Below are 23,914 nucleotides of genomic sequence, written 5' to 3'. Positions count from 1 at the left end.
AGGGCTGGAGCACCTCTCCAGTGATGAAAGGCTGAGAGACTTGGGATTGTTCGGTTGGGAGAAAAGAAGGCTCTGGGAGACCTTAGTGCAGACTTTCAGTACCTACAGGGGCTGCAGGAAACCTGGAGAGGGACTTTGCACAAGGACTTGGAGGGACAGCAAAGTGGAATGGCTTCCCACTGCTAGAGGGCAGGGCTGGATGGGATATTGGGCAGGAATTGTTCCCTGGGAGGGTAGGGAGGCCCTGGCACAGGGTGCCCAGAGAAACTATGGCTGCCCAATCCCTGGAAGTGTCCAAGGCCAGGTTGGATGGGATTTGGAGCAACCTGGGCTGGTGGAAGGTGTCCCTGCCCATGGCAGTGAGTGGAATTGGGTGGTCTTGAAGGTCCCTTTCTACCCAAACCTTTCTATGGTTTGGCATCCCAAAACTGCCAGCACATAGCTTCCAGTCAAAACAGAGTTCAGCACTGAAAACCCAGTACCAGGTGTCTCCATTCTCCAGTTAAGGGAGAAAAAACCCAGCCTGTGACAAGGACAGGATGTAAAAAGGAAGAGGCAGGTCTGTAGAGGGGAGCTGTGGGACTTGTGGACATGTGGGGATTGTAGGGTGTCACTGGGCAGGGTTTGGCTCATGAGGAGCTCCCAAATTCTGCTGGTTCTGTCTCATGGGTGATATACTGACATACTGACCACACTCAGTATGTGACTAGCAGCAGCGAGGGATGTTTGAGGGCGTGTGAGCCACTGGAGCCTAGAGGCTGCCCTGGGAGGATCATTATTTGGTGAAGCCAGAGGAGTTTTGGGCCATCCCCCATGGTGGAAGGTTTGAGCAGCCTGCTCTGGCCTCATCCTGTTCCTGTCCTGAGCAGGAGGCTGGACTGGAGATCTCCCAGGTACCTTCCAACATGAATTATTTCATGGGTCTGTGATCAAGAGCTGTGATATACAAAGGATTGGAAGGATACTGTATCAGGTTATAGCTCAGTCCCTTTTGACTGAAAAATCCATGGGTCTAGGTTGCCTTTTTTGACTTTTTTGAAGATTAAAGTACCTGAATTTAGTTTCAGAACTTAGCAAAAACGCTTGGATGTGTTTGGGTGCATTTGGCTCTCAAGGGGATGCTGAGGGAGAATGTTACATCTGAAAACCTGCTGCAGAGCCTGAATTTCACAGTTTTCTGCCTTTTTTGCAATGTTGTAATTTTGTGGAGCATTTCTTATCTTTTGGCATATGGTTCTTTACAAACTCTTTATACCTGTCCCTTATTAATGACTATTTAATATATTTCCAGTTGGTTGCACTGTGGCTGCTCTGGACATAGTAAGAGCCTATGTCCCTGAATTTGAATTGTAGGACAGTTTTGTAGCTGTTTTCTGCCTTATCTACTCTGTGCATACTCCCATGCTTCAACAGAGACTATCTTTTAATGCACCGTGCTTTGCAAAGGCTTTTCCCCCCAGTTACACCCAGCTGCTATTACGTTGGTACCCCCTAATCTTTAGCTTTTTTTTTTGTTTTGTTTTGTTAGTGATAACTTCTGTCACACTCTGAGTTGCTGGAATATTTCTGTGGAATTCTGGATTCCTGTGTGCTGGAATATTTCTGTGCTGGTCCTTGTGGGCTTTGGGCTGCCAGGAAACAGGGAGAGATTGGGCTTAACTTTTTTTCTTCTTCAAACTTCTATTTTTAATCTACTCTGAGTCCAGTTTGGACATTGAGGGATCTGGTTGGGCAGGTTTGTTGGTGTTTTATTTTATAAATCAGAAAATGTTGAAGGTGGGGAGTTTCCCTTTATTGGAGATGTTAAGTGTGGTGCCAAGTCCAGGGGTTTGCTTTGTCAGCTCTGGGAATTGGGGTAAGCTTTGATTAGCAAAAGGTATAATTGCCAGTCTCCAGAGACATGTAATCAAGGTTTCACTTCTTAGCTCTAGTAAGAATTTTTAAATCAGTTTGTTCTCACTTTCAAGTGTCACAAGTGAATCTCCTGTGCAGTCTTTGCTTTGAGTTGTTGGGCTGAGCTGAAGTCTTCAGCTTCCAGAATACTGAGCTGGAAATGACAAGGAAATTCATGTCAGAGGCAGCATTTGCAGCTTTTGGTCACATCCTCTTGCCATCTTTCTTGGGCACATATAAAATATGCATTCAGGCATGAAAACACTGTAATTCTCACATTTGTTTTTCTGGCTACCACTGATGGCTGTTGGCTGGTTTTACTTTCTGTCACATCTAAATGTTTTATTCAGGTCCAGTGTAAGTGATTCTGCCAAGTGGGACACAGCTCCTGCAGTTCTGCATGTGGGCTGTGCCCAGCTCTGGTAGTGCCAGGGGTTTAGAAAACTTTTCATTTTCTTTCTAAGAAAAAAGAAGGAGCTGGGAGCTGCTGCACCACACAAAGCCTGGGTTTATTAATTTACAAACCTAATATAATTTAAAAGTGTGGACTTGTGTTCTGAGGGTACCTGTGCCCTGGGCAGCAGTGCTGCAGCCTGGGCTGTGGGTACTCAGCCCCTGTGGTTATTTTCCAGTGTGCAGACTCTGGCAGGCCAGCACCATGTCTTGTCTGGAATTTCCTTGCATTCTAAAATTAGGAGAAAGCTCTAGGAAACAATAGCAAATCAAGTCTCTAAGCTCCTGCTCCCCTGGACCTTTGTTGTCATTTAGACTTTCACCCACTTCCTTTTACCGAGCTGGTCTGCATTAGATAAACAGAGTTGAACAAGGCCACTGATGAGCTGGTGAGAGGGGTTATTTTTAAAATTTATTTACTCATTACGCAATTATTATGATTCTTTAGGACATCAGAGGTGTGAATTTCCCATCAATACTGTTCATCCCTGATCACTTCCCCTGTGCAGAGTGGAATCAGGACAGCAGCAGGGGCTGTGCTGGGGTTTGTGCCCCTCAGACACACACCTGTGCCCAGCAGTGTGTCCTGGCAGAGCCTTGGGTCTGTGCAGAACTGCAGGTACACCTGCAGAGCTCATGGTTGTTACTCCAGGAGGGGGAGCAGCTTGCTTGTGCCCTGTGCATCTTCTCAGGGTTACATTTGCTGCTCCCTTGTCTGCACTGTGCTCGTTTTCCATGGTGCTGGGGGGTCCTGGGGGTGCCCCACACCTGAAGGTATCTGCAGGTGTTTCTGGGGAAGTCTGCCCAGCAGCTCTTGTGCAGGTGGGCACCTGGAAAGGCACCAGGAGTTCCTGGGGAGGTCTGCCTGGCAGCTCTTGTGCAGGTGGGTACCTGGAAAGGCACCAGGAGTTCCTGGGGAGGTCTGCCTGGCAGCTCTTGTGCAGGTGGGCACCTGGAAAGGCACCAGGAGTTCCTGGGGAGGTCTGCCTGGCAGCTCTTGTGCAGGTAGGCACCTGGAAAGGCACCTGAGGGGGGAGGTTCAGAGCTGCTCTGCTTTGGTCCCTGTCATTTTGGGTTGCAGGAGGAGCCATGACTCTGGCCATGCTTCAGGACCTCAGGATGATCCCAGGGTTGCCTCTCGTGTGCTGCTGTGACCCCTCCCTGCCTCTGCTGAGGACAAACATGGGGTGATGTAATTTAGACATGGCCCGTGCATGTCACTGCACAGACCTGAGTTCGTCCTCGGTCACTTGTGAGCGTTTTCTGCAGTGGCCCCAAACATTGTTGTTTGTTATTCCCAGTGCTCTGAAACAATCCAGGAAATGCAGCAAACACGCCAGCCCTGGTTCCCATCCTGTCCAGGAGCTGACCTCTGGCAGTGGTTAGAATCAGCTGCACTATGTGGTCAGTTGATAATTACAGTACATTGTGTTTACTGAACTCGCTGGGGCTGTGGTGACTTGAAGGAGTTGTTGGTGGATCCTGGAATTTGACATTTGCAGCTGATGGACTTCTGGGAGCCCCAGGGGGTGTGTGAAAAAGTCAGATGTTGTGAGGGCCCTTCCAGCCACCATTCCTATGGCTGTGGTGTTTCTAGAAAGGAGTTCTTGTGTCACTCACTTGTCTGGTTCAGGATTACCTTGGGCTATGCTGGCAGCTCACCTGTGCCTTTTCCACCTGGCACAAGGGGCACAGGCCTGTCCCTGATGGTTTGGGGACCTGCCGCTGATGTCCTGACCATACGTGTGGCACAGCAGGTGTGTGCAGCAGCAGGGACAGCTCTCTGGGCTGCTGCTCTCCTCGTGTTTCTCCTTTGTTGGCCCTTCTGGACCTGCCCCACAAACTCAAGTGTCTGTACTTCTCTGTGGTGCTGGGCTTCAGAGCCTGAGGGAAACTGTTATTGTAGGAAACAGACAGTGTCTGGTCTGTATCCTGTGCAGGAGGGAGGAGAGCAGTGGGGTACTAGATGCTAAATGAATGATCGACCTAAACTCATTCATGCTTTTTTTCTTGTACCCTCATCCCTTGTCACCATCATATTTTCTGAAAAATCCCCTTGCCCAGGATTCTTGTCCTGGGAAGCTGAGAAGCCCCAGAGAAAAATGAAAACAATAATTATTTGATTTGCTTCTTCTGTGTTTTGCTGCTTTGGAATGGGGTTTGGACATGGTTTACCAACAGGTGATTGTTTCATTGGTTTCATGTGACTTGATTTTACTTAATGGCCAATTACGGCCAAGCTGTGTCAAGGCTCTGGAGAGAGTCACGAGTTTTTCGTTAGTATCTTTTAGCCTTCTGTCTGTATCCTTTCTGTATTCTTTAGTATAGTTTAGTATAGCCTTCTTTAATGTAATGTAGATCATAAAATAATAAATTAGCCTTCTAAGAACGTGGAGTCAGATTCCTCATTACTCGCCTTTATTGGGGCACCCCGCAAATGCAAGAATCCCTCGTAGCCCTTCATGGGGATTCTGATCCATGCAGTGACTGCTCCTGGCTGGGATGGGGTGGTGGGAGCAGGCAGGGGTCTCAGGGGGAATGCTCAGGCTTCTCCTGAGGTGGGGAGTTCCCCAGAGCTGCTGCTGACCCCGTTGTGTCACTTTGTCTCAGCCTTTCTTCAGGCTCCTGAACCTGCGCAAGCTGGGCCTGAGCGACAATGAGATCCAGAGGCTGCCCCCCGAGGTGGCCAACTTCATGCAGCTGGTGGAGCTGGACATCTCCCGCAACGGTGAGGCCAGAGCTGGGCAGGAGCAGTGCCCAAACCCACAGTGCTCCTGTGCCCTCCTGCTGGGGAGAAAGCTGTGCCTTCCCTCGCCCTCAGCGCTCCTCAGCTCTGACATGTGGGCTTGTGCTGCCATGTCTCAGGCTGCCACCACTACCTGCTGTCCCATTTTCTCAAGCCTCTTTTGTTCTTTCACTTGTTTCTTCCAGACATTCCAGAAATTCCTGAAAGCATCAAATTCTGCAAATCCCTGGAAATCGCAGACTTCAGTGGGAATCCTCTCTCCAGGTAGGAAGGCACATGCAGCCCATTAGTCCAGCTGAGAAGGAGAACTGGAGTTGCACATTGTGCCTGGCTTTCTCTGATCTTCATCTTGTAATTGTCTCCCTGTGAAGCCGAGGCCTGGGATTGCCCTGCCTCTTCCAAAGCTGCAGGGTCTGCTCTCCTGGCACTGGAAGTGTTCCTGGCACTCTCCTGGCAGTGGAACACTTGGTGCTGGAGGAGCTGGGGTGAGCTCCATCCTCGAGGCCTGGGGCTGTGGGTGATGAGCTGCTGCTGTACTGGTGCCAACAGTGAGAACTTCTGTCCTCTTGCAATGAGTTTATTGCTCCTTTTGCAGTGCTCACAAACCTGAATGGATATGGGCTTTTGCTGCAGAGCAGAAAAAGCCTGCATGCCATCCTCTGCACCCCAGAGCGCCTTTTGGGCCTCACTCTCAGCCCTTTTTACCCTCTCTTAGCACCTTTTCCACCTCTCTGTTATTCAGAACTGAGGACAGCCATGCTTTGTACCCCGTGTTTGGTTGTGTCCCTCTTACCTCAGAGCCTGGAGCTGTGTCCAAGCAGGAATCTCTGATTTGTCTTTCAGTACTCTGTCTCTGGAGCTTTTAACACATAAAGTTGGGATTCAGTGTGGCTCCCCTGCCTTGGTGAGCCACGTTTCCAGGCATTGGTGCCTTGCTGCAGGGGTCCCTGCAGGTGCCAGTATGGCCCCAGATGTCCCTTTGTGCTCAGGGCAGGTGCTGCCCAGGTTTGAGGAACATTAACTCTGCTCCCTCTCCTGGTCCCAGGCCCAGCTGGAGTGGGACATGCTTCCCTCTTGGTGACAATCCCTGTACCACAGGAGTGACCAGCACTTCTGCTCCAGGTGTTACTTGTCAGAGCTTTTTCTGCTCAGGGTTCACATGAGTTGGGGGGTGGGTGCTGAGGGGGCTCAATGAGCTGCCTGTGGACGCAGAGGAATTTCTTCCAGGAATTTCCTTCCAGGGCTTTTCCCTGTTCTGTCACACCTTGGGTGTGTTGTGATGGTGCTTGGCCCTGGGGAATGCTGCAGTGTCATCTGCAGGGATGTCCTTTGTTTTGGGCACTTGAAATGCTTGAGAGCCCTCCTTTCTTCAAGTGTAAATGCTCCCATGGCATGGTTTAGTCTGGGATTTGTGCTCAAGTACTGCGGGGCTGAGTTTGCCATCCTGGACAGGTAATGTCTGGTGCAAGTGGGTTTTATGGTCTGGGAAGCAGAACTTCTCCTGGATCAGCGGCCAGGGTTGGTGATGGTTCCTGTTCTTCTCCTTTCCACACGTTGATACCAACTGGGTTGAGATTGGCTTTGGTGGATCTAAGTGTTTTGGGGGATTCTGTGCTTTGTACACAGGATTAATGGTGTCTGTTCATGTTCTCACAGGCTGCCCGAGGGCTTCACCCAGCTCCGGAGCCTGGGCCACTTGGCCTTGAACGATGTGTCCCTGCAGAGCCTCCCCACTGACATTGGGAAGTGAGTATGGCCTGTTCTGGCAGCCCCCTGGGGAGGGGGCTGGGCTGGGCACACCTTGCTGCTGGCACGAGGACAGTGGCAGGACCTGGAGGGACAAGCCGGGTGCAGCTTTGCCCTGGTGCTGACAGAGAGCACCTCTGAGCCTTGGCTTGTTAAAAGGCCTCCCTACTAAGGTTCCTGTCCTGCTCCCTGCTGTGGTTGTGGCACAGCAAGGATCAATCCAGTCTTCTCAAATCCCGTTTTTCCCTGTGTTCTGAGTGCCCATTTGCCCCTTTCCAAGCAGGTGTGGGCTGCCTGATGATGTTTGATTCAGATTTATGCTGCTGGCCAATGGCCTCGTGGGGTGCAGTGCCTCTCCCATGGGGTTTGCCTTTCCTCATGGGAGGGGTTTGACCTTTTTGGGCAGACAGTCCTGTTGTGGCAGCATGTTCCTTGTCCTGAGTGTGGGCACAGTGTTGTTCCTTGTGGCTGCAGCAAGAACCCGTGTCCACCAGAGCCATTTTCATCGTGTTTCTGTTCCCCATCTCCATCCATGTGTGCACATCCATGCATTGCACAGGACGCCAGGGGTGGTTCCAAGGGAAGGGAGATGAGCAGCCCCTTGTATCCCTGAGCCCTGTCCAGTGAACCTGGCTTTCTTGCTCCCTTTTCTCTTACAGTTTGGCAAACCTGGTGACTTTGGAGCTGCGTGAGAACCTGCTAAAGACTCTCCCCACGTGAGTGTCTGTCTGGGGGCTGTAGGAGTCTCCTGTCTGGTCCTTCTTGCTGCTTCCTCAGGGACCAGTGCAGGCACCATCACTTGGCTTGGGAGGGCTCAGGCTGGGCACAAATAGGCTGCATCTTGCAGGATTTCCATAAATTGGGGTGAGGAGGGAGAGGATGGTGCAGGGCTGGAGAGCAGCAAAGGATGTTCAGAGCCTGTACTCAGCCTGCGTAAGGATTGATTTAGAATAGGCAAGGTTCCCAAAAACAGCTGCTGGAAATAGTGAGAACCCCATTTTTCCTGAAGAGGTGGAGCAGGCAATGGATTCTTTTGGAGAGAAAAAGAAGACTGTGGATGGGGCTGTAGCAGGAGCTCTGTGCACAGTTGAGGTTCAGGATTTGAGGAACAACAGGATACAGCTGAAGGGTCCATTTTGCTTCTGACATCTGTTCTGTTGGATATCCCTCCTGCTTGTTCTGGATGGCATAACTGCCTCCCCTGCAGCAGACAAAGCTAAGCCAGCCAGGGAGAAGAGGTAAGTGTTGTTCCACGTGCTGGAGTCAGGGATAGGGATGAATTCCTGGCAGGGAGCATGGTTGGTGGAGGTAATGCTCTCAGGTGGATGGATGTGGAGAACTGCCCGGTTGCTACTTTAGTCTTTGCTCTGGCCCATCAGAGTTTATTGAGTTTTCTGCCCTCCAGCAGCTCTGTCAGCTCATTTCCTGCCTGCTTATGCATCCCACTGATGATTCCCCCAGCTTTCCTTGGATGTCACTGAAAGGATTCTGCTGACTCCTTTTTGAACAGCAGTTGTTTTGGGGCCACCTGAACTCCTCAGGGAAGCTGTGATGTGTACTGCTGTTGTCACCTGTCCTCAGAGCTCTCTTACAGTTCCTAGCAGGAGCTCAGTTTGTCTGCTGGCACTCCCCCCCCCGTGGTTACAGCCCGTGGCAGCACAGATCAGAATCAGAAATGGCCTGGTCTGATGCCAGTCAGCAGGTCCCTTGTGCCCAGCAGTGACCCTGTTGCAGAACGGTGACAGGAGGGGGCAGCTGACATGGTCCCATGTGAAGTGTCACCATGGAGGGCAATCTGGGTTGGAGCTCCTTATCCTGGAACCCCAGGATGGTTTGGGTTGGAAGGAACCTCACGGCTCATTGCGTTCCAGCCCATTGCCCTGGGCAGGGACAGATTCCACTGGAGCAAGGTGCTCCAAGGCTCGTCCAGCTGGCCTTGGACACTTATTCTGGGCTGAGAACTGGCAAGAAGAGGAGTTGGGGTCCTGGTGTTGGGCTGCTCTTCTGTCTGTTCCTGTCCTGGGTGCTCACACAGGCAGCTACCACAGCTGGCTTACCCCACGTCAGCAGAGACGTGCAGCAGCTTCATCCAAGGCTGGGCTTCCAAACTGCAGTGTCACTGTGATATTTTCTGAAAAATCCCTTTGCCAGGATTTCTTCTGGGAAGTTGAGAAGCGTCAGAGAAAAACGTAAATAATAATCTGATTGCTTCTCCTTGTGTTTTGCTGCTTTAGAATGTGGTAGTTAATCCTTTTATTGGTTCCATGTGAATTGTGTTTTCTTAATAACCAATCACAGCCAGCTGTGTCAGACTCTCAGGAGTCATGAGTTTTTATTATTCATTCTTGGCTAGCCTTCTGTCTGCATCCTTTCTCTTTATTTAGTATAGTTTTAGTATATCATTTCTTATCATATTATAAAATAATAAATCAAACTTCTGAGAACTTGAAGTCAAATTCTCATCTCTCACCTTGTCCTAAAAACCCATCAACACCACAGCAGAGAAGTTAGTCCCAATAGCTTTTGGCCATCTCAGAGCTGCCGAGTCTCTGGAGTTGTGAGAATTCAGTCTGTGGCTACAGCCCTTGGGTTTTTGGGGAGATCTCTCTTGCCCAGTGCTCCCATGTTGCCCTTTGGTAGTTCTGGGTGCCATCCAGCAGGATGTGGTGGTGTGCTATGAGTTTTTGGTGGCTTTCACTGGAAGGTTAATCCAGGCTTGATACTCATTCTGTAATGCAAATTCCACTTCTTTTCATCTTTCCCCAGTTCCCCAAATTCTGTTTTGCGGTGATTTCCGTAAGTAGAGCATGAATCTTGGAAGGCCAAGGTGGTTCTGATCAGAGGTGTCAGTCGAGTACAGGATGGCAGTCCATGGCCAAACCCATTTCAGTGATGCTGTGGGGTTCTCTGCCTGAGGCCCTGGGGCTGACTCTGGCTGCACACTGTGCCTAAGAACAGCTCTAAATGAGATCAGGGGGCCTTGCTAAAGAGAAGAATGACTTAAGCAAGAAATGGCTGGTGCTCTGTTCCCAGGGTTCCTGAGCCCAGTGGATAGATAGGTGGGCTTCAGTGCTGAGAGTTTGGGGCAGCATAATGCATCAGGGTCCTTTTGGTGTTTTGTTGTTGTAGAGCTTCTTGAAAGGTCCAGCTTGCCAAAATTCCATTTAATTGGTCAGTCTTCTGATACGGAGTGAGTTCTGGAATGGTTCAGCTTGTGCAGCTGGCGATCACCCCTCATTTCTCCCATGCAGCTGGGAAGCAGCCAGAGACTTGGGAAGGGCAGCTCTCCTGTATTCTTGTGGAATAGTGGAGGGTGGCCTATACTGAGACCTTTTGCCAGATGTCATCAATGTGGATTCCACAGCTCACTTGTTCCTGTTTTGGGAATTCAAGCTGTGAAGTTGCAAAGGGACAGTCAGGGCTGCATCTCCTCCAGAGGAGATAGAGTTGGTGTACATTCATGGTGAAGGAGTGCTGTGCAGCAGAATCCTCTGGGTAAAACTGTTGATAAACCTTTGCTGGAGTTTATCTCAAAATCCACCACTGCATGCAGCAGGAAATTAATTTTCCTGCATAGCCCAGATGTTTTTACAGCCTGGCCCAGGCAAGACAGCCCCCTTTTATTGCACTCCCAACATGCTTGGTTTAGGTGGCCTTGTGAGGTGGACCTGTTTCCAGAGAAATGTGGGGATTTCTCTATTGGAGCAGTTCCTGAAGAAGAGAGTGAAGCTGTTCCCTGCTGGGGGAGTGTGCAGGGCTGGCAGCTGCCCCCTGGCACACAGTGAGGGGCAGCAGCCCTCTGGGGAGGTGGAGCTGGAGTGGATGGGTCAGACTCAGGTGTGAGGACAAATGACACCTGGACCATGTCATGAGAACCCCCCACCATGGGTTTGTGGGACTGCAGGGCTTGCCCACACCCAGGTGTGGTGTGTGGGGTGCTCAAGGCTGCTGGTGTGAGTGTGGACAGGTCCTGTGCAGTGCCTTCATCATGAGCTTCTGTCTGTACACGCTCCCCTCACCCGAGACATCAGGCCACTGTTGTCTTCCCTTCCTCTTCAGTAGCATGAGCATCCTGTTTGGGGAAGCTGAGGCTGTGGAAGTTGTCATTCCTCCCTGTCCCTGCAGCTGTGTGCTCCCCTTGCCCTCCACACGTCCTGTCCTCTGCTGAGCACCTCCTGTTGCCTGTCAGTCCGTGCCCAGGTCCCTGTCCTTGCTGTGGAGCAGGCAGCCATGGGAAGGTGTGGCTGCTCACCTGCTGTGCTGTTAATCAAAGGGTGTGTTGTGGTGGGAAGGGCAGAAGGCAAACTGGTGCCAGTGGGGCTGCTGGAGCCTCTGACCCAATTCCCTGGGGTGAGCAGTCTGGCCTGGGGAAGGGAGCAGCTCCACAAAATGCTGGGCTCAGAGGGACCGTGAGAAAGGCCAGGATTGCCCCACCTGCTGTAGGAGTTACTGGAGATCATGTGATTTGTGCAATGTGTGTCCCAGATGCTAACCTTCCGCTCTTTATTTCTTGTTTTATCTCTCTGTCCCTGTGCCTTGCAGCTCCCTCTCCTTCCTTGTCAAGTTAGAGCAGTTGGATCTCGGTGGCAATGACCTGGAAGTGCTGGTAGGTGAGGGCTGCTGGGGAGGGGTTTGGGTGGTTGGCAGGGGTTTCCACCTGTGAAATGCAAAGAGATAGGCCCTCAGGTTATTTGGGGAGATTCTGATCTGCCCAGCATGGCCCAATCACCATTCCCAGGTGAATTTTCTCTTTGTGTGTCAGCCCTTGTGTCTCGTGTCGTGCTGGCCTCACACACTGCCTGCTCTGTCCTTTCCAGGCTCTGGGATGGTGATTCTTCCTGTCTGGCTGCCAAGGATCTTTCCTTTCCAGCAAGACTCTGGTGCTTCCCTTCTCTGTCCTGCACTGCCCCCAGCTGTTTTTCTTCTCCAGCTTCCTGCCCTTCTGCTTTCTGATATGATTTCTGCCCCACAGAGTGCTGGGCCATTCCATGTTGTGTGTGGCAGTGAGGGTAGCCCAGTGTGAGGGCTCTCTCCATGGAGGGCTCAGCATGTGGAGAGCAAGGGCACAGTCTCAGAGTTGAGGTTATCTGCACATTTGGGGCCACCCCATGATATTTTGTAATTTGCAGCTGTGGATTAAGCGATTATTTGATCTTCCTCTTTGTGTTCTGGAATGGGTTTTGGCAGAAGCCCTTTAAAGCTGGGAGGCAAAGGGGCTCATGCAGGCTGAACTCACCTGTGAGAACAGGTGTGTGACACTTGAGCCATGCTCCAGTGGGGCAAAGGCCAAACCCTGATTGCTTGGGGGGCTGTGGAATGTGAACATGTGTCTGTCACAGCTGATGGTGCCACTGGGTCATCTTGAGTTGGCCAGTGGTATCCAAATGTTCATTTTCATGTCTGAGAGGAGGAAGATGCATTTCTTCTGTAAGGCCAGAATTTTCAACCCCCTGGAATCATGGAATCATTTAGGTTGGAAAAACCCTCTGAGACCACTGAGTTCAAGCACTCTCCCAGCATTGCCAAGGCCACCACTAACCCATGTCCCCAAGTGCCACATCCACACAGCTGCTAAGTCACCCCCGGGGTGCAGATTCCACCTCTGCCCAGGGCAGCCTGTGCAAGGGCTGGGCAGCCCTTTCCAGGAGGAATTTTCCCAATATCCAACCTAAACTTCCCCTGGCACAACTTGAGACCATTTGCCTTTGTCCTGTCCCTTGTTCCCTGGGAGCAGAGCCTGACCCCCACCTGGCTCCATCCTCCTGCCAGGGAGCTGCAGAAAGCAAGATCTCCCCTGAGCCCCCTTGTGCCCCAGCTCCCTCAGCTGCTCTCCATCAGAGCTGTGCTGCAGGTTCAGCTCTGCCTTGCCTGCTGACACAGTCCTGCTGATGCTGTTAGTGTTTGCCACTGGAGCTCCTGCAGCCATCCCAGAGATTCCCAGCGTGCTGCTCTCTTGTAATGATCTTTGGATGGTCCTGGGAGGGGTGAGAGGCAGAGCAGTGCCTGGCTTTGCAGAGTGGTGTATTTGCACACCCTTGAGCAGCCTCTCCCTGTCCCTGGAAGGGGCTGATATCCTGGCTGATGTCCTCACTGTCCTGTCTCTGCAGCCGGACACTCTGGGCGCGCTCCCGAACCTGCGTGAGCTGTGGCTGGACCGGAACCAGCTCTCAGCCCTGCCACCAGTGAGTGCCTGCTCAGCACACCCTTCTCGAACCTTCCCTCCCTGAACCTGCTCTGCCCTGCCCTCCCTGAGCACGTCCCCTGCCCCACCCCGCCCTGCCCTGCTGCTCCCTGAGCCATGGGCTCTTCTTTCTCTCCAGGAGCTGGGCAACCTGCGCCGCCTGGTGTGCCTGGACGTGTCTGAGAACAAGCTGGAGCAGCTGCCCAACGAGGTCAGCGGGCTGGTGGCACTGACAGACCTGCTGCTGTCACAGAACCTGCTGGAATGCATTCCAGATGGGATCGGTGAGTGCTGTCAGCTGGGGGTGCTGCAGGGCTTCCTTGGCCAGAGTCTGTGCCAGGGAATCAGGGATTCATGGACACAGCCACAGAGGGCAGGAGCAGTGGGTGGGACAGGTGAGCAGAGCTCTGCAGGACAGTGCAGATGCTTCATCTGTGACCAGGCCTGGTGGGAGGAAAAGCAGAGCCTGCGTGGTCCTTGATGGGATCACAACCTGGTGAGTGTAGAGCAGCATCCTTCTCTCTGGCGCAGCTCACACCTAACTTGTTGCCCTGGCCAGGTCAGCTGAAGCAGCTCTCCATCCTCAAGGTGGACCAGAACAGGCTGACAGACATGACAGAGTCGATTGGGGACTGTGAAAACCTGTCTGAGCTCATCCTGACTGAGAACATGCTGACGGTGAGTGCACAGCAGCCACCAGCCTCACAGAATCACTGTGGAAGAGACCTTCAAGATCAAGTCTAATCCAGCCTTAGCACCTCAAGTAAACCCTAGCACCCAGTGCTACATCCAGGCTTGTTTTAAACACATCCAGGGATGGTGACTCCCCTACCTCCCTGGGCAAGCCCTTCCAGAACTTTGTCACCCTTTCCATGAAAAACTTTTTCCCCATATCCAACCTGTATTTCCCTTGGTCTCAGCTTGAGACTGTGTGCTCTGGTTCTGTCTGTTCCTGGAGAGAGAGACCAACCCCACCTGAGCACAGCCACCTTTCAGGGAGTTGTAGAGAGTGATAAGCCTCTCTCATGCTGTTCTCTGCAGCCAGCTGCAGGGATGCCTTCCATCTTCTGCGCTCTGAGCTGAATTTCTGAGCGTGTTCCAGCTGCTTCTACAGTTTCATCAAATTCACACAAGTTTGGAGGCTGCTTTCTCTCACAGACATTTTCCCCCCGGATCATTCTATGGGGTAGCTGGGATGCTGGGATTGCCCATCCCAAAGACCATCCCAGGCTGCATTGCTGAGGGGTTTGGGGTGGTGTGATTGAGAATGGCCCTGCTCCAAACTGCCTGTGAGGATTGGGAATGGGCAGATAAACAGAAGGGAAGTCTTGACCAGCGGTGCTTGGATTGTGCTGTGTTGAGGGGAAGAGTTGAGGTAGATCAGTCTATGAGCCTGAGGGAAAACCTGTCCCAAAGATGTCCCAGGAATGTTTTCCCAAATGTGCCTATTGGGATGGAAGGCAGCTTGTTCCCCAGGCTGAGGGCTCTGTGCCTTTACCTGTGTGTGTTTACCCTTTCTTCTTGTGAGACAGAGTAGAAATTTTCCAGGGTAGGAATCTATTTTGATTTAGGTGAAATGTACATGTTTGAGTTAAGTCTGTAGCTTGCTGTTTAGTCTGACTGCCTGTTCTCACAAAAAACCTATGCTCAGAAAAACTACTTCAGCCAAAAGACAAGAGATAAAGGAGGAGAGGGGCAACAGAACAAGGCAACATGACCCAGGAGTTCTTTCTGAAAAAGAATTAGCAGCAAATGTCACAGGAAATCAGTGGAATGAATATGCATGAACCTATTGTGAAATGGCATGCATATGTGTTTGAGAGAGAGAGAAAAAAAAAATCTCGAGTTCCCAAAGGTACCCATGTCATGTTAGGAGAACATCCAGCCCTGTAATAAACATACCAGTGTTATAGTATCCTCCTCGAGCCAGGTCTAATGAGCTTCAGGAGGCCTATAACACACCAAGATAGCTCAGCTATGCTTGGAGACGCAATAATCAGTAGGATGGCTTCTGTTGCAGTGTTGGAAACAAAAAGGTTTAATAAAAGGCAAAATAACAAACAGAAAAACCAAGCCAGGTGCTTGATGTTCCTGCTCCTGGTAAAAATACCTAACAAAAGCAACTGGTTTCTTTGTTCACATCCTTTTCTAGTGGGACTTTTTGGCTTCTGTCCAATTAGCTATCCTTAAGTTTGAGGTCAAGTCCCCTGGGTCCTATGAGGTGCCTTTTCACTTAAGGAGAGAAACGTCTGGGCTTCTTTCCTTTTAAGGGGACAAAGGATAGTTTTGTCACTCCATCAGCGGGGGCACACTCCTACATACCAGCTTTACAACTTCCACAAAATTTGTGGTGTTTGTTTGTTTGCAACCACTGACTGGCTCCTTCTCAGGCCTTGCCCAAGTCCCTGGGCAAGCTGGCCAAGCTGACCAACCTGAACGTGGACCGGAACCGGCTGACGGCGCTGCCGGCAGAGATCGGCGGCTGCGCCAACCTCAACGTGCTGTCCCTGCGCGACAACCGCCTGGCGCTGCTGCCCCCCGAGCTGGCCAACACCACCGAGCTCCACGTGCTCGACGTGGCTGGCAACAGGTGAGGCTGCTGCTTGGCTTTGAGGGGTCTGGGTTTGCACAGACAGGTGTCTGCTAAGGAAGGCAGGAGCCCCCCCTGAAATAGAAACTGTAAACCCCCTTCCTCCGAATTGTCATAAATTTGAAATTAAAGAGGGCTCTCAGACAAAGATATGGGAGCAGGAATAAGAGCTCTTTACCTGGGAAGAAAATAAAAAGGTAAAATAAACAATGCAGTAAATCAAAACAACACTGACAGAGTCAGAATACAACATGACACCCTGTGGGTCAGGGTGTTGGTAGCAGTCCCGTTGGAATTGTGGCTGCAGCCCTCCTGGAGTGGCAGGTGTGGTTCTGCTGGAGCAGGGATCCTGTAGGAGTCCAGTTGGAATTGTGGCTGCAGCCCTCCTGGAGTGGCAGGTGTGCTTTTTAATTGTTCTGGTGGTGTTGTGAGGGTCCCCAGGATGAGAATTGACTCTTAAGTTCTCAGAAAGCTGATTGATTTATTATGATATGATATATGGTATTATATTATATTATAAAGCTATACTAAAGAAAGAAAAAAAAACATTAAAAAAGTAACAAAATGAATAATAAAAACTTGTGACAGAGAGTCTGACACAGCTAGCTGTAATTAGCCATTAATTAAAAATAATTCACATGCTAAGTAAACAATTTTCCAAATCCCATTCCAAAACAACAAAATATGGAGAAGCTGAAGCTTCTCACCTTCTCAAGAAAAAAAATCCTAGCAAAGGGATTTTTCATAAAATATCACAGTGACAGGCAGGTGTGGTTCTGTTGGAGCAGGGATCCTGTAGAAGGGTGGAGTTTTCCTCTGATGATCCAGTGGAAAAGGCAGCTGTTCCTCTGGGAATCCAGTGGCAATGCTGTTCTGGTGTCCCAAAATCTCAGATTATATCCAGTTAGGAATGCTTGGCTCCTCCCTCTGGGCAGAGCACCTCACAGTGGGTTGGTGTAATTTTATCAGTCATGCAGTGACACTCGATGGCCCATGAGCAGCAGGTGTCTCTTGGAGAAGGGATTGGTTTGTGGAAGAGATAAAACTGCCCAATTAACAGAAGATAACTGCCACACCCTAACAGATGGCAAATAGAATACACATTGCCTTGAAAAATATTGGGGGGTTTTTAGTTTTTCTTAAAGTCGGGATTGAAGTGTTAGAAGTGGTATTTTGTGTTTAGGTTTAGATGTTTATTATTTTTATTTATATTATAAGTTGTGAGTTCTGTAGTACTTACTAACAAGTTACAAAATGGTTAATTATTTTTCTGTATAAGGTCTTTTAAGGTTTAATTATCTAATTAAGAAATTCTATTTTAATTATTTTACTTTTAATTAACTAATTACTTAAAGTTTGCATTGTGGGTTTTTTGTTTAATTATAAAATATTACTTAAATTCAGGAAGAAGAAGGTGAAGATGAAACACTAGTTGCTGTTTTAAATCTTCTATTTTAGCTTTATATATATCACTGTATTCTAAAACTAATTTTTTAAAGTTAAAATAAAGCTAATATTTATTTTTATTTTTAATATTTAATTATTAGAAAATGATATAATTTTATATATTTATATCTGAAATTATATAAAATATAAAGTTTATATAATAAAAATAGTAAATAATACTAAATTACTAAATTCTAAATTTCTTACTTTGTGATATTCTATACTTTTAATCAACTATATACTTGTAATCTCAGTGTTATCAATTAATCTTGGAAGTCTTTTCCACGGCCCCAGGTCAAATGTAGTGTTCTCTTGGGAGTTAGAGTTTGTTGGTATAGAAAGTTTAAAACCCTTGTTGTCTAGGACTCAGCTGCTGAGAGGGAGGTGCTGGAGCTGTGTGGATCCCGGGGTGGTTGAGCCCAGGCTGGTTGCTGAGGGCTTGAGCTATGAACCCCTGCTCTGAGTCAGCTAAACACAGGGTGGCACAAGTGTGGGGGCGTTGTATCCTGTGTGGAACAAAGACCCGGGGAGATCTCCCTCTCCCTCCCGCCTCTCTCCTTTCCTTTTTCCTCCCCTCCCCTCCCACAGATTTTGTGGGTTTGTGTCATCAGTGCTCAGCTGGTCAGTGCCAAAGCCTCGTCCGTGGTGTGTGGGTGCCTGGAGCTGCTCTCAGAGGTCCTGTGGTTCTGTTTGTGGGCTTGGTGGTTTTGGGAGCAGCTGGACACTGACCAGAGGTTCTGTGGGGAGCATTCTGGACACTGCTCTGTAAGAGCATTGCTTTTCTGTTTGTAAACTCCTCCACACTGTTGGAGGGAGTTGTCCTCTGTAAAGGCTGTGAGTATGGGGTACTGCAGCCCACTCCACAGCCAGGGACAAAACCAGCTGGGAACAGGACTAGGGCATCCACAGCAGCTTGGCTCTGTGCCTCTCTGTTCAGGTGGGGCACTGGAGTTGAGGTTGAAGCTCCTTCCTGACCAGGTGAGTTTAACAAGCAGTTGCTCTTCTCTTGTGCAGGCTGCAGAATTTGCCCTTTGCTTTGACAAATCTTAATCTGAAAGCCCTGTGGCTGGCAGAAAACCAGTCCCAGCCCATGCTGAAGTTCCAGACCGAGGATGATGAGAAGACAGGAGAAAAGGTCCTCACTTGCTACCTGCTCCCCCAGCAGCCTTCTCCCAGCCTGGGTAAGAATCTGCAGCACAAGCACTGGCTGCAGAGCCTTGTGTTCTGGAGGGTGTGTGAACCTTCTCTGCTGGGCTGGGCTGTCCCGTGCTGTGATTCCTGTGGCAGATCCAGGCTCTTTTATGGATGGATCTGGAGCACCTTTCCCAGGCAGTGACTGTTAAAACTGAGGAATTGCTTCCTGCCAGGTGACAAGGGCCTGCATCCTCATCTTTGAGTGTTCTGCTTGGATCTGCTGACCAAGCAGTTAATTTTCATTGTCCTGTCAGCGTGGTATTCCTGCCTGAATTCTGCCTTTTCCTGCACTCCTTGTGTAAGGAGTGCTAGAGCTGAAGCATCAGACGCTGCTGTGGAGGCTGCTGTAGGCCTGGTGGGAGATGTACAGAAGGCAACAGGATGGTGAGGCCACAGCCTTTGTCCTCAAGGCCTCTGATGCCATGGGCAGACACAACAGAATCCTAATGGGATAAGAGCTGACCTCCATCCACATCTACAACCCTGCTCTTCCCAAAAGGAGCTCTCAGTGTGTTCTCTTCCTCCCCAGAGAACCTGCTGCAGAACAGTGTGGATGAGAGCTGGACAGACAGCAACTTGAACAGAGTCAGTGTGATCCAGTTCCTGGATGAACCCAAAGGAGATGAGGACGAGGAATCTGGAGCTGAGAGACGGGTAAGGCATTCCTGGAGTTTGTTGGCTCCTATGGAAGCACAGGGACAAGCTGAGTTTCCAGAGATGGGGCCACTGTGGTGTCCATGTTTTACACTGCTGTAGGCACAGGCAAGATTTCCACAGTTTGAAGGCTCTTTGGTGCCCTGAGGACCCAAGCAGGAGGGGAAGGGAATGAATACCCTGGCAGCTGTGGTGCAGAGTCATATTTTGAGGCTCTTCTATGGGAGTGGAACACTCAAAATGTCCAGAGATCCCAGTAGAGAACTGTCAGGGTAGGGTTTTAGCTCACCCCCACCATGGGGAAAGGCTGTCCAGCCAAACCCAGGACATCCCCATCTTTCCAAGCATGCGGGCAGTACAGCCCATTGTGAGGGCTCTTTTTTCCAGCGTCAGGATTAAATGTGTGAGATGGGATTTCTTGTTGGGACTCAGGTGTTTATTAGTTCTTATCCATGTTACAGTCTCACAAACCCTGAGTTCTACAGCACTTCACTCTAACAAACTAAAAAATGGAGCTGTATCCCACTCTCTACAAGGACTTTTAAGGATAAACTGTCCAATTAAGAAATGACACCTAAGTTATTTTTACTTTTAACCCAATAACCAACCACCCATGGCCCACAGTGTGGACTTTTTTATCCAATTACAAAAAGCTACCCAGACCCATGGAGAAGAAGGACCAGCCTCTGCCCTAAAATCCTCCATCTTGCTCTCTACATATTACTATATTCTTAAACCTTAAACTCTGAGTTTTCCACCATGCGATATTACACACTTCTATTCAAACTCCATACCCATAATCCCAGTTCTGTCATTCAGTTTTGGAAGCCTTCTCCACAGCCTCAGGTCAATGCAGTATTCTCCTGGGGGTCAGTGCCTGTCAGCACAGAAAGTCTGAAATTCCAACAGCCCATGCTGTGGGGTGTCCCATTAGTGAAGTACTAAACACTGCCTCAAAACCTGCAAGAGATGGTTGTGCTTCCAGGGCAGATGCAGAGGCCTGGACAGCAGTTCTCAGCAAGTGCTCTGAGGGTTTCAGTCTCCTGCAGGACTTTATTCCTTTTTAGTTTATGGGAAGCCATCCTTGAGATCTGAATCCTCCTAATGAATGGTGTTGGCAGCTGTCCTGGCAGTGCATGTGTGCTGCTGGCATTGGGAGGTTTGGGGTTTCTTGGAATTGTTCTCAACATTGTGACTAGTTTTAGAATGCTGGTTTTCTTGGCTCTCTACCTGGGATGGAACTCACTAAGCAGCACCAACTCTGCTGCATTTGGGCTTGGCAAAGCTGTTAAGTCCAGAGGAGTTAGGAGGACATCCCAAGATTTCTCACCTGTGTTCTGGGGGAGTTTCTGTGTCAAGAGTTTTTCATTTACTAAGCCTGAAGCACCACTTTAAACTTCCCAGGTCCATCATTCTTCCCAAAGCCCCTGTCAGCTGGAGAGAAGGATGATAGACAACTGTCAGGGCTCCCTGCCTCTGTTCTTTCCCCATTCCAGCTGCAGGCTGGGGAAGGCCTGGAGCAGGTCCTGCAGCAGGAGGTGTTGGTGGTGTCCCCTTGGGGCTCTGGCTCTGATAAAGGTGTTGGTCACCTGAAGAGGGTCATGCCCTGGTGTCTGGGTTTGAACAGACAGGTGTGTGCTAAGGAAGGCAGGAGCCTCCCCTGAAATGGAAAATGGAAACCCCCTCCCTCCCTGTTATTACAGTTTTGAAATTAAGAGGTTCAGGCAAAGATACGGGAATAGGAATAACAGTTCTTTACTAGGAAAATTAAAAATGCAAATGCAATAGTACAAAAAACCCCCAAACCCCTGCCAGAGTCAGAACATGCCCTGTCCCCTGTGTGTCAGGGTGGGGGCACAGCCCCATCCCAGGGGGGCTCAGCCCTCCTGCAGTGCCAGCTGTGGCTCTGCTGCAGCAGGATCCTGCACCAGGGGGGAGTTTTCCTCTGCAGCTCCAGGGCTGCTGGAGATGGGCCTGCTCTCCCTCTGGGAATGCAGGGCAGGAGAAAGCTGCTCCTCTGGGAATGCAGGGGGCAAAGGCTGCTGTGCTGTTCCAGGACAGATTGTATCCAGGTAGGAATGTGTGAAATCTCAGATTGTATCCAGGTAGGAATGCTTGGCTCCTGCCCTGGGCAGAGCATCTCCCCATGGGATGGTGGAATTTGATCAGCCCTGCAGGGACACTCACTGGCCATGGACAGGAGATAATTAATAATTAATGACCCATGAACAGAAGATACCTCCTGGAGGGAGGAATGGTTGTGGGAGAGATAAAGAAAACTGCCCAATGAACAGAAGATAACTGCCCCACCTCTGGCAGATGGTGATAGAATACACACATATTTTACAAGCCAGGACCCTGGCAGTGCTGCCAGACTGGAATCTTCTCCTGAGGTTTTGTCACCCTGATTTTTTAAGATTTTCTAAGCCTTCTGATGTTGACATTTTTTTAGAGACTTTCTGTAAATAGCACATTGTTTTGCATTCTTTTATGGAGGAAGAGAACTTTGATAGACTGTTGGTTTGTCTAGTGTCATTGGAGAGGTGGCACTGTCACCCTCCAATCTACTGTCACTTTTAGAAAACTATATATGTTGGAGTCAGAAAATAAACTGCCCCTTTTTTGCTCTTCACCTTGAGAGCAGCAGTGTGCGCCTGTGTTCTCTCGTGTTCCATAGCGACAGGTTTCTCCTTGGCAGGGCCTGCAGCGCAGAGCCACCCCTCACCCCAGCGAGCTGAAGGTGATGAAGAAGGTGATCGAGGTGCGGCGCAGCGAGGTGAACGCTGCCAAGGCTGATGCCAACCCCAGCTCTCCCAACTCAGAGGTGAGTGCTGGTCCCTGGGGGGTGGAGGACCACACAGAATGTGGGGTCATGGAATGGTTTGGGCTGGGAAGAATCTTACCCATCACCAAGTTCCACCTCTGTGCCATGGCAAAGATATCTTCCACTGGGAATAAGTAGCATATCTAGCATATAAAAGGACTGACTTTTGGGAAAGACTGGGAATGGATTGCCTGGGAAGGTTGGGAATCTGCCTTGAGATGTCATGGGGGGGGGGGCTGTGAAACAGACCAGGAGATAGAACCAGGAGGCAGAGAACAGTGGAAGGGGAGTTGTGTGTGTTGGTACACAATTTTATAGCACAGGGAGAGGAAGAGAAGGCTCTGATATTCCCAGTAAAGAGTGGTGGGAATGGAGCACTTGCAGGAGGCACCTTGCTGCCATGGTGGGAGCTGGGAATAAATCCCCACGCAGGAGGTGGAGCAGGGTGCACTCAGTCACATGGAGGGAGCTCAGGAGGGGAAGCTCTGGGCACCCTGAGGGAAAGCTGGTTGTGTTGATGTGCATTCCCACCTCACACCAGTCACATTGCACAGCTGCTCTGGGTACCATCCTGACCAGCACAACCCTTTTCTCAGGAGAAGAGGCTGAGTGCCACATCCAACCGCAGCGAGGACTCTCACCTGTCCACCAGCACGGCCTCTGTGGAGGGCAGGGCAGAGGAGAGGGAGCGGGGCTGGCCCAACGGGCAGCTGCCCGACCTGCACAGGGACCTGCACAAGGAGGGCAAGCCCAGGGCCCAGGAGGAGCACAAGGAAGCTGCTGACCACGAGGAGGAAGATGTGGAAGTGGAATACAATGAGGTAGGAGCCTGGGAACTGCAGCAGGGTCATGAGAAAAAGTGAAAGGAGCTGGAAGTTTCAGAGGAAGTGGGAAATAGAGGTGTAAAGGTAAATGGATGTGGGATTTGGGCATCACTGGAGGCAGATCCAGGCCCTGGAAGGCAGTGCAAGCAGAGGCTGAGGCAGCCTGTGGGAGCCTGGCAGGCTGTGGGAATGCTGGGATGACTGTGAAGAGTTGGAATGCCCTCCATCCCTGGAGCTGACAGAAGTGTGCCCGAGTAAGGTGTGGTTGTGGGAAAAAGCACGGATGGGGAGATGGGAATACAGTCCTGCCTTGTGCTGGGCACACCAGCAGTGTTACTGTCCTGGGGAAGGTGTGGTTCTGGGAAAAGGCAAAAATCAAATGGGAATACATTCCTGCCTTGTGCTGGATGCATCCGCAGTGCCACCGGCTCTGCCTGTGTGGGACAGCGGTCCCAGGGACAGCAGGTTCTGTGCTGCTAGCCCTGTGTCCCCTGAGGCTCACGCTGTGTCTGGGCTTTGCTGTCACAGCCCACCGTGCACTTCGCTGAGGACACGCTGATCCGCAGTGAGGATGAGGATGAGGACGAAGAGCGGCCGTTCCCAGTGGAGAAGCAGAGGCTCATCCGCAAGGACACACCCCATTATAAAAAACACTTCAAGATCACTAAGCTGCCCAAGCCAGAGGCAGTGGTGGCACTTCTGCAGGGGCTGAACAGTGATGGGGTCCCCAAAGAGGAAGAGGAGTTGGGAGGCTGCAATAATAACACAGAGGCCAGGGATCAGGAGGAAGCGTGGGATGAGGATGACAGAAAGAATGGAGCTCTGTCTGCTCAGCCATCCGTGAAGGTAAGGTCTTGTGGGGAGGGGGAGCTCACAGGAGTGCAGACCTGCCCTCTGCTCCTGTGACCCAGCAGCCAGGTTATGTGGTGCTGAGGAAAGCACTGGCAGGAGGCTGCAGCACTTGGGATGTGCTGAGGGTGGCAGAGCTGGAGGTCACTGGGGCTCGTGGGGCTGTCCTAGAGCTGTGCTGTGTGGCTGTGTCTGACACCTCCACTGTATCCAGGTCCTTGCACCCAGCCCCATGCCACGTGCTGCAGGGACAGTTCTGTTTCATCACTGGTGGGTTCTGCTGTTCCTTCCAGCCCCCTCCTCACTGCTGGTTGTTGCTGCTGGTTCACAGGAGGATGATCTTTGTCCCTGTGTGGATTCAGTCTTAGACTGGCACTTAGGCCACTGAGATTTGTTGGCACAGTGCTTCCTGGAGCATGTCAGTGGAGCCAGGAGTGTGCCCTTCCCCTGTGCTTGCCCCCAGACACAGCCTGATGGAGGCTGCACTGGGATTTAGGGCAGCTTGGGCTCTGAA

General features: G+C 50.6%; 1 protein-coding gene across 20 annotated transcripts in view; it reads left to right on the top strand.

The window, feature by feature from the left end:
• Positions 1-23,914, top strand: part of SCRIB (scribble planar cell polarity protein) — a 105,326-nt gene that overhangs the window by 14,589 nt on the left and 66,823 nt on the right. For all 20 annotated transcript variants that reach the window (XM_084217177.1, XM_084217172.1, XM_084217169.1 and 17 more), the window contains exons 2-15: positions 4,957-5,074; positions 5,278-5,356; positions 6,749-6,838; positions 7,498-7,554; positions 11,381-11,444; positions 12,946-13,020; positions 13,159-13,303; positions 13,579-13,697; positions 15,410-15,609; positions 18,070-18,236; positions 18,779-18,903; positions 21,602-21,727; positions 22,324-22,548; positions 23,080-23,397. In XM_084217177.1, the coding sequence (XP_084073303.1) occupies positions 4,957-5,074; positions 5,278-5,356; positions 6,749-6,838; positions 7,498-7,554; positions 11,381-11,444; positions 12,946-13,020; positions 13,159-13,303; positions 13,579-13,697; positions 15,410-15,609; positions 18,070-18,236; positions 18,779-18,903; positions 21,602-21,727; positions 22,324-22,548; positions 23,080-23,397 (1,908 nt within the window). The remainder of the gene's footprint in view (positions 1-4,956; positions 5,075-5,277; positions 5,357-6,748; positions 6,839-7,497; positions 7,555-11,380; positions 11,445-12,945; positions 13,021-13,158; positions 13,304-13,578; positions 13,698-15,409; positions 15,610-18,069; positions 18,237-18,778; positions 18,904-21,601; positions 21,728-22,323; positions 22,549-23,079; positions 23,398-23,914) is intronic.

Source organism: Fringilla coelebs (assembly GCF_963513975.1).
Source record: "Fringilla coelebs genome assembly, chromosome: 1".
Lineage (NCBI taxonomy): Eukaryota > Metazoa > Chordata > Aves > Passeriformes > Fringillidae > Fringilla > Fringilla coelebs.
Note: the sequence above shows the minus strand (reverse complement) of the source record. Positions and strands in the feature narration are given on the sequence as shown.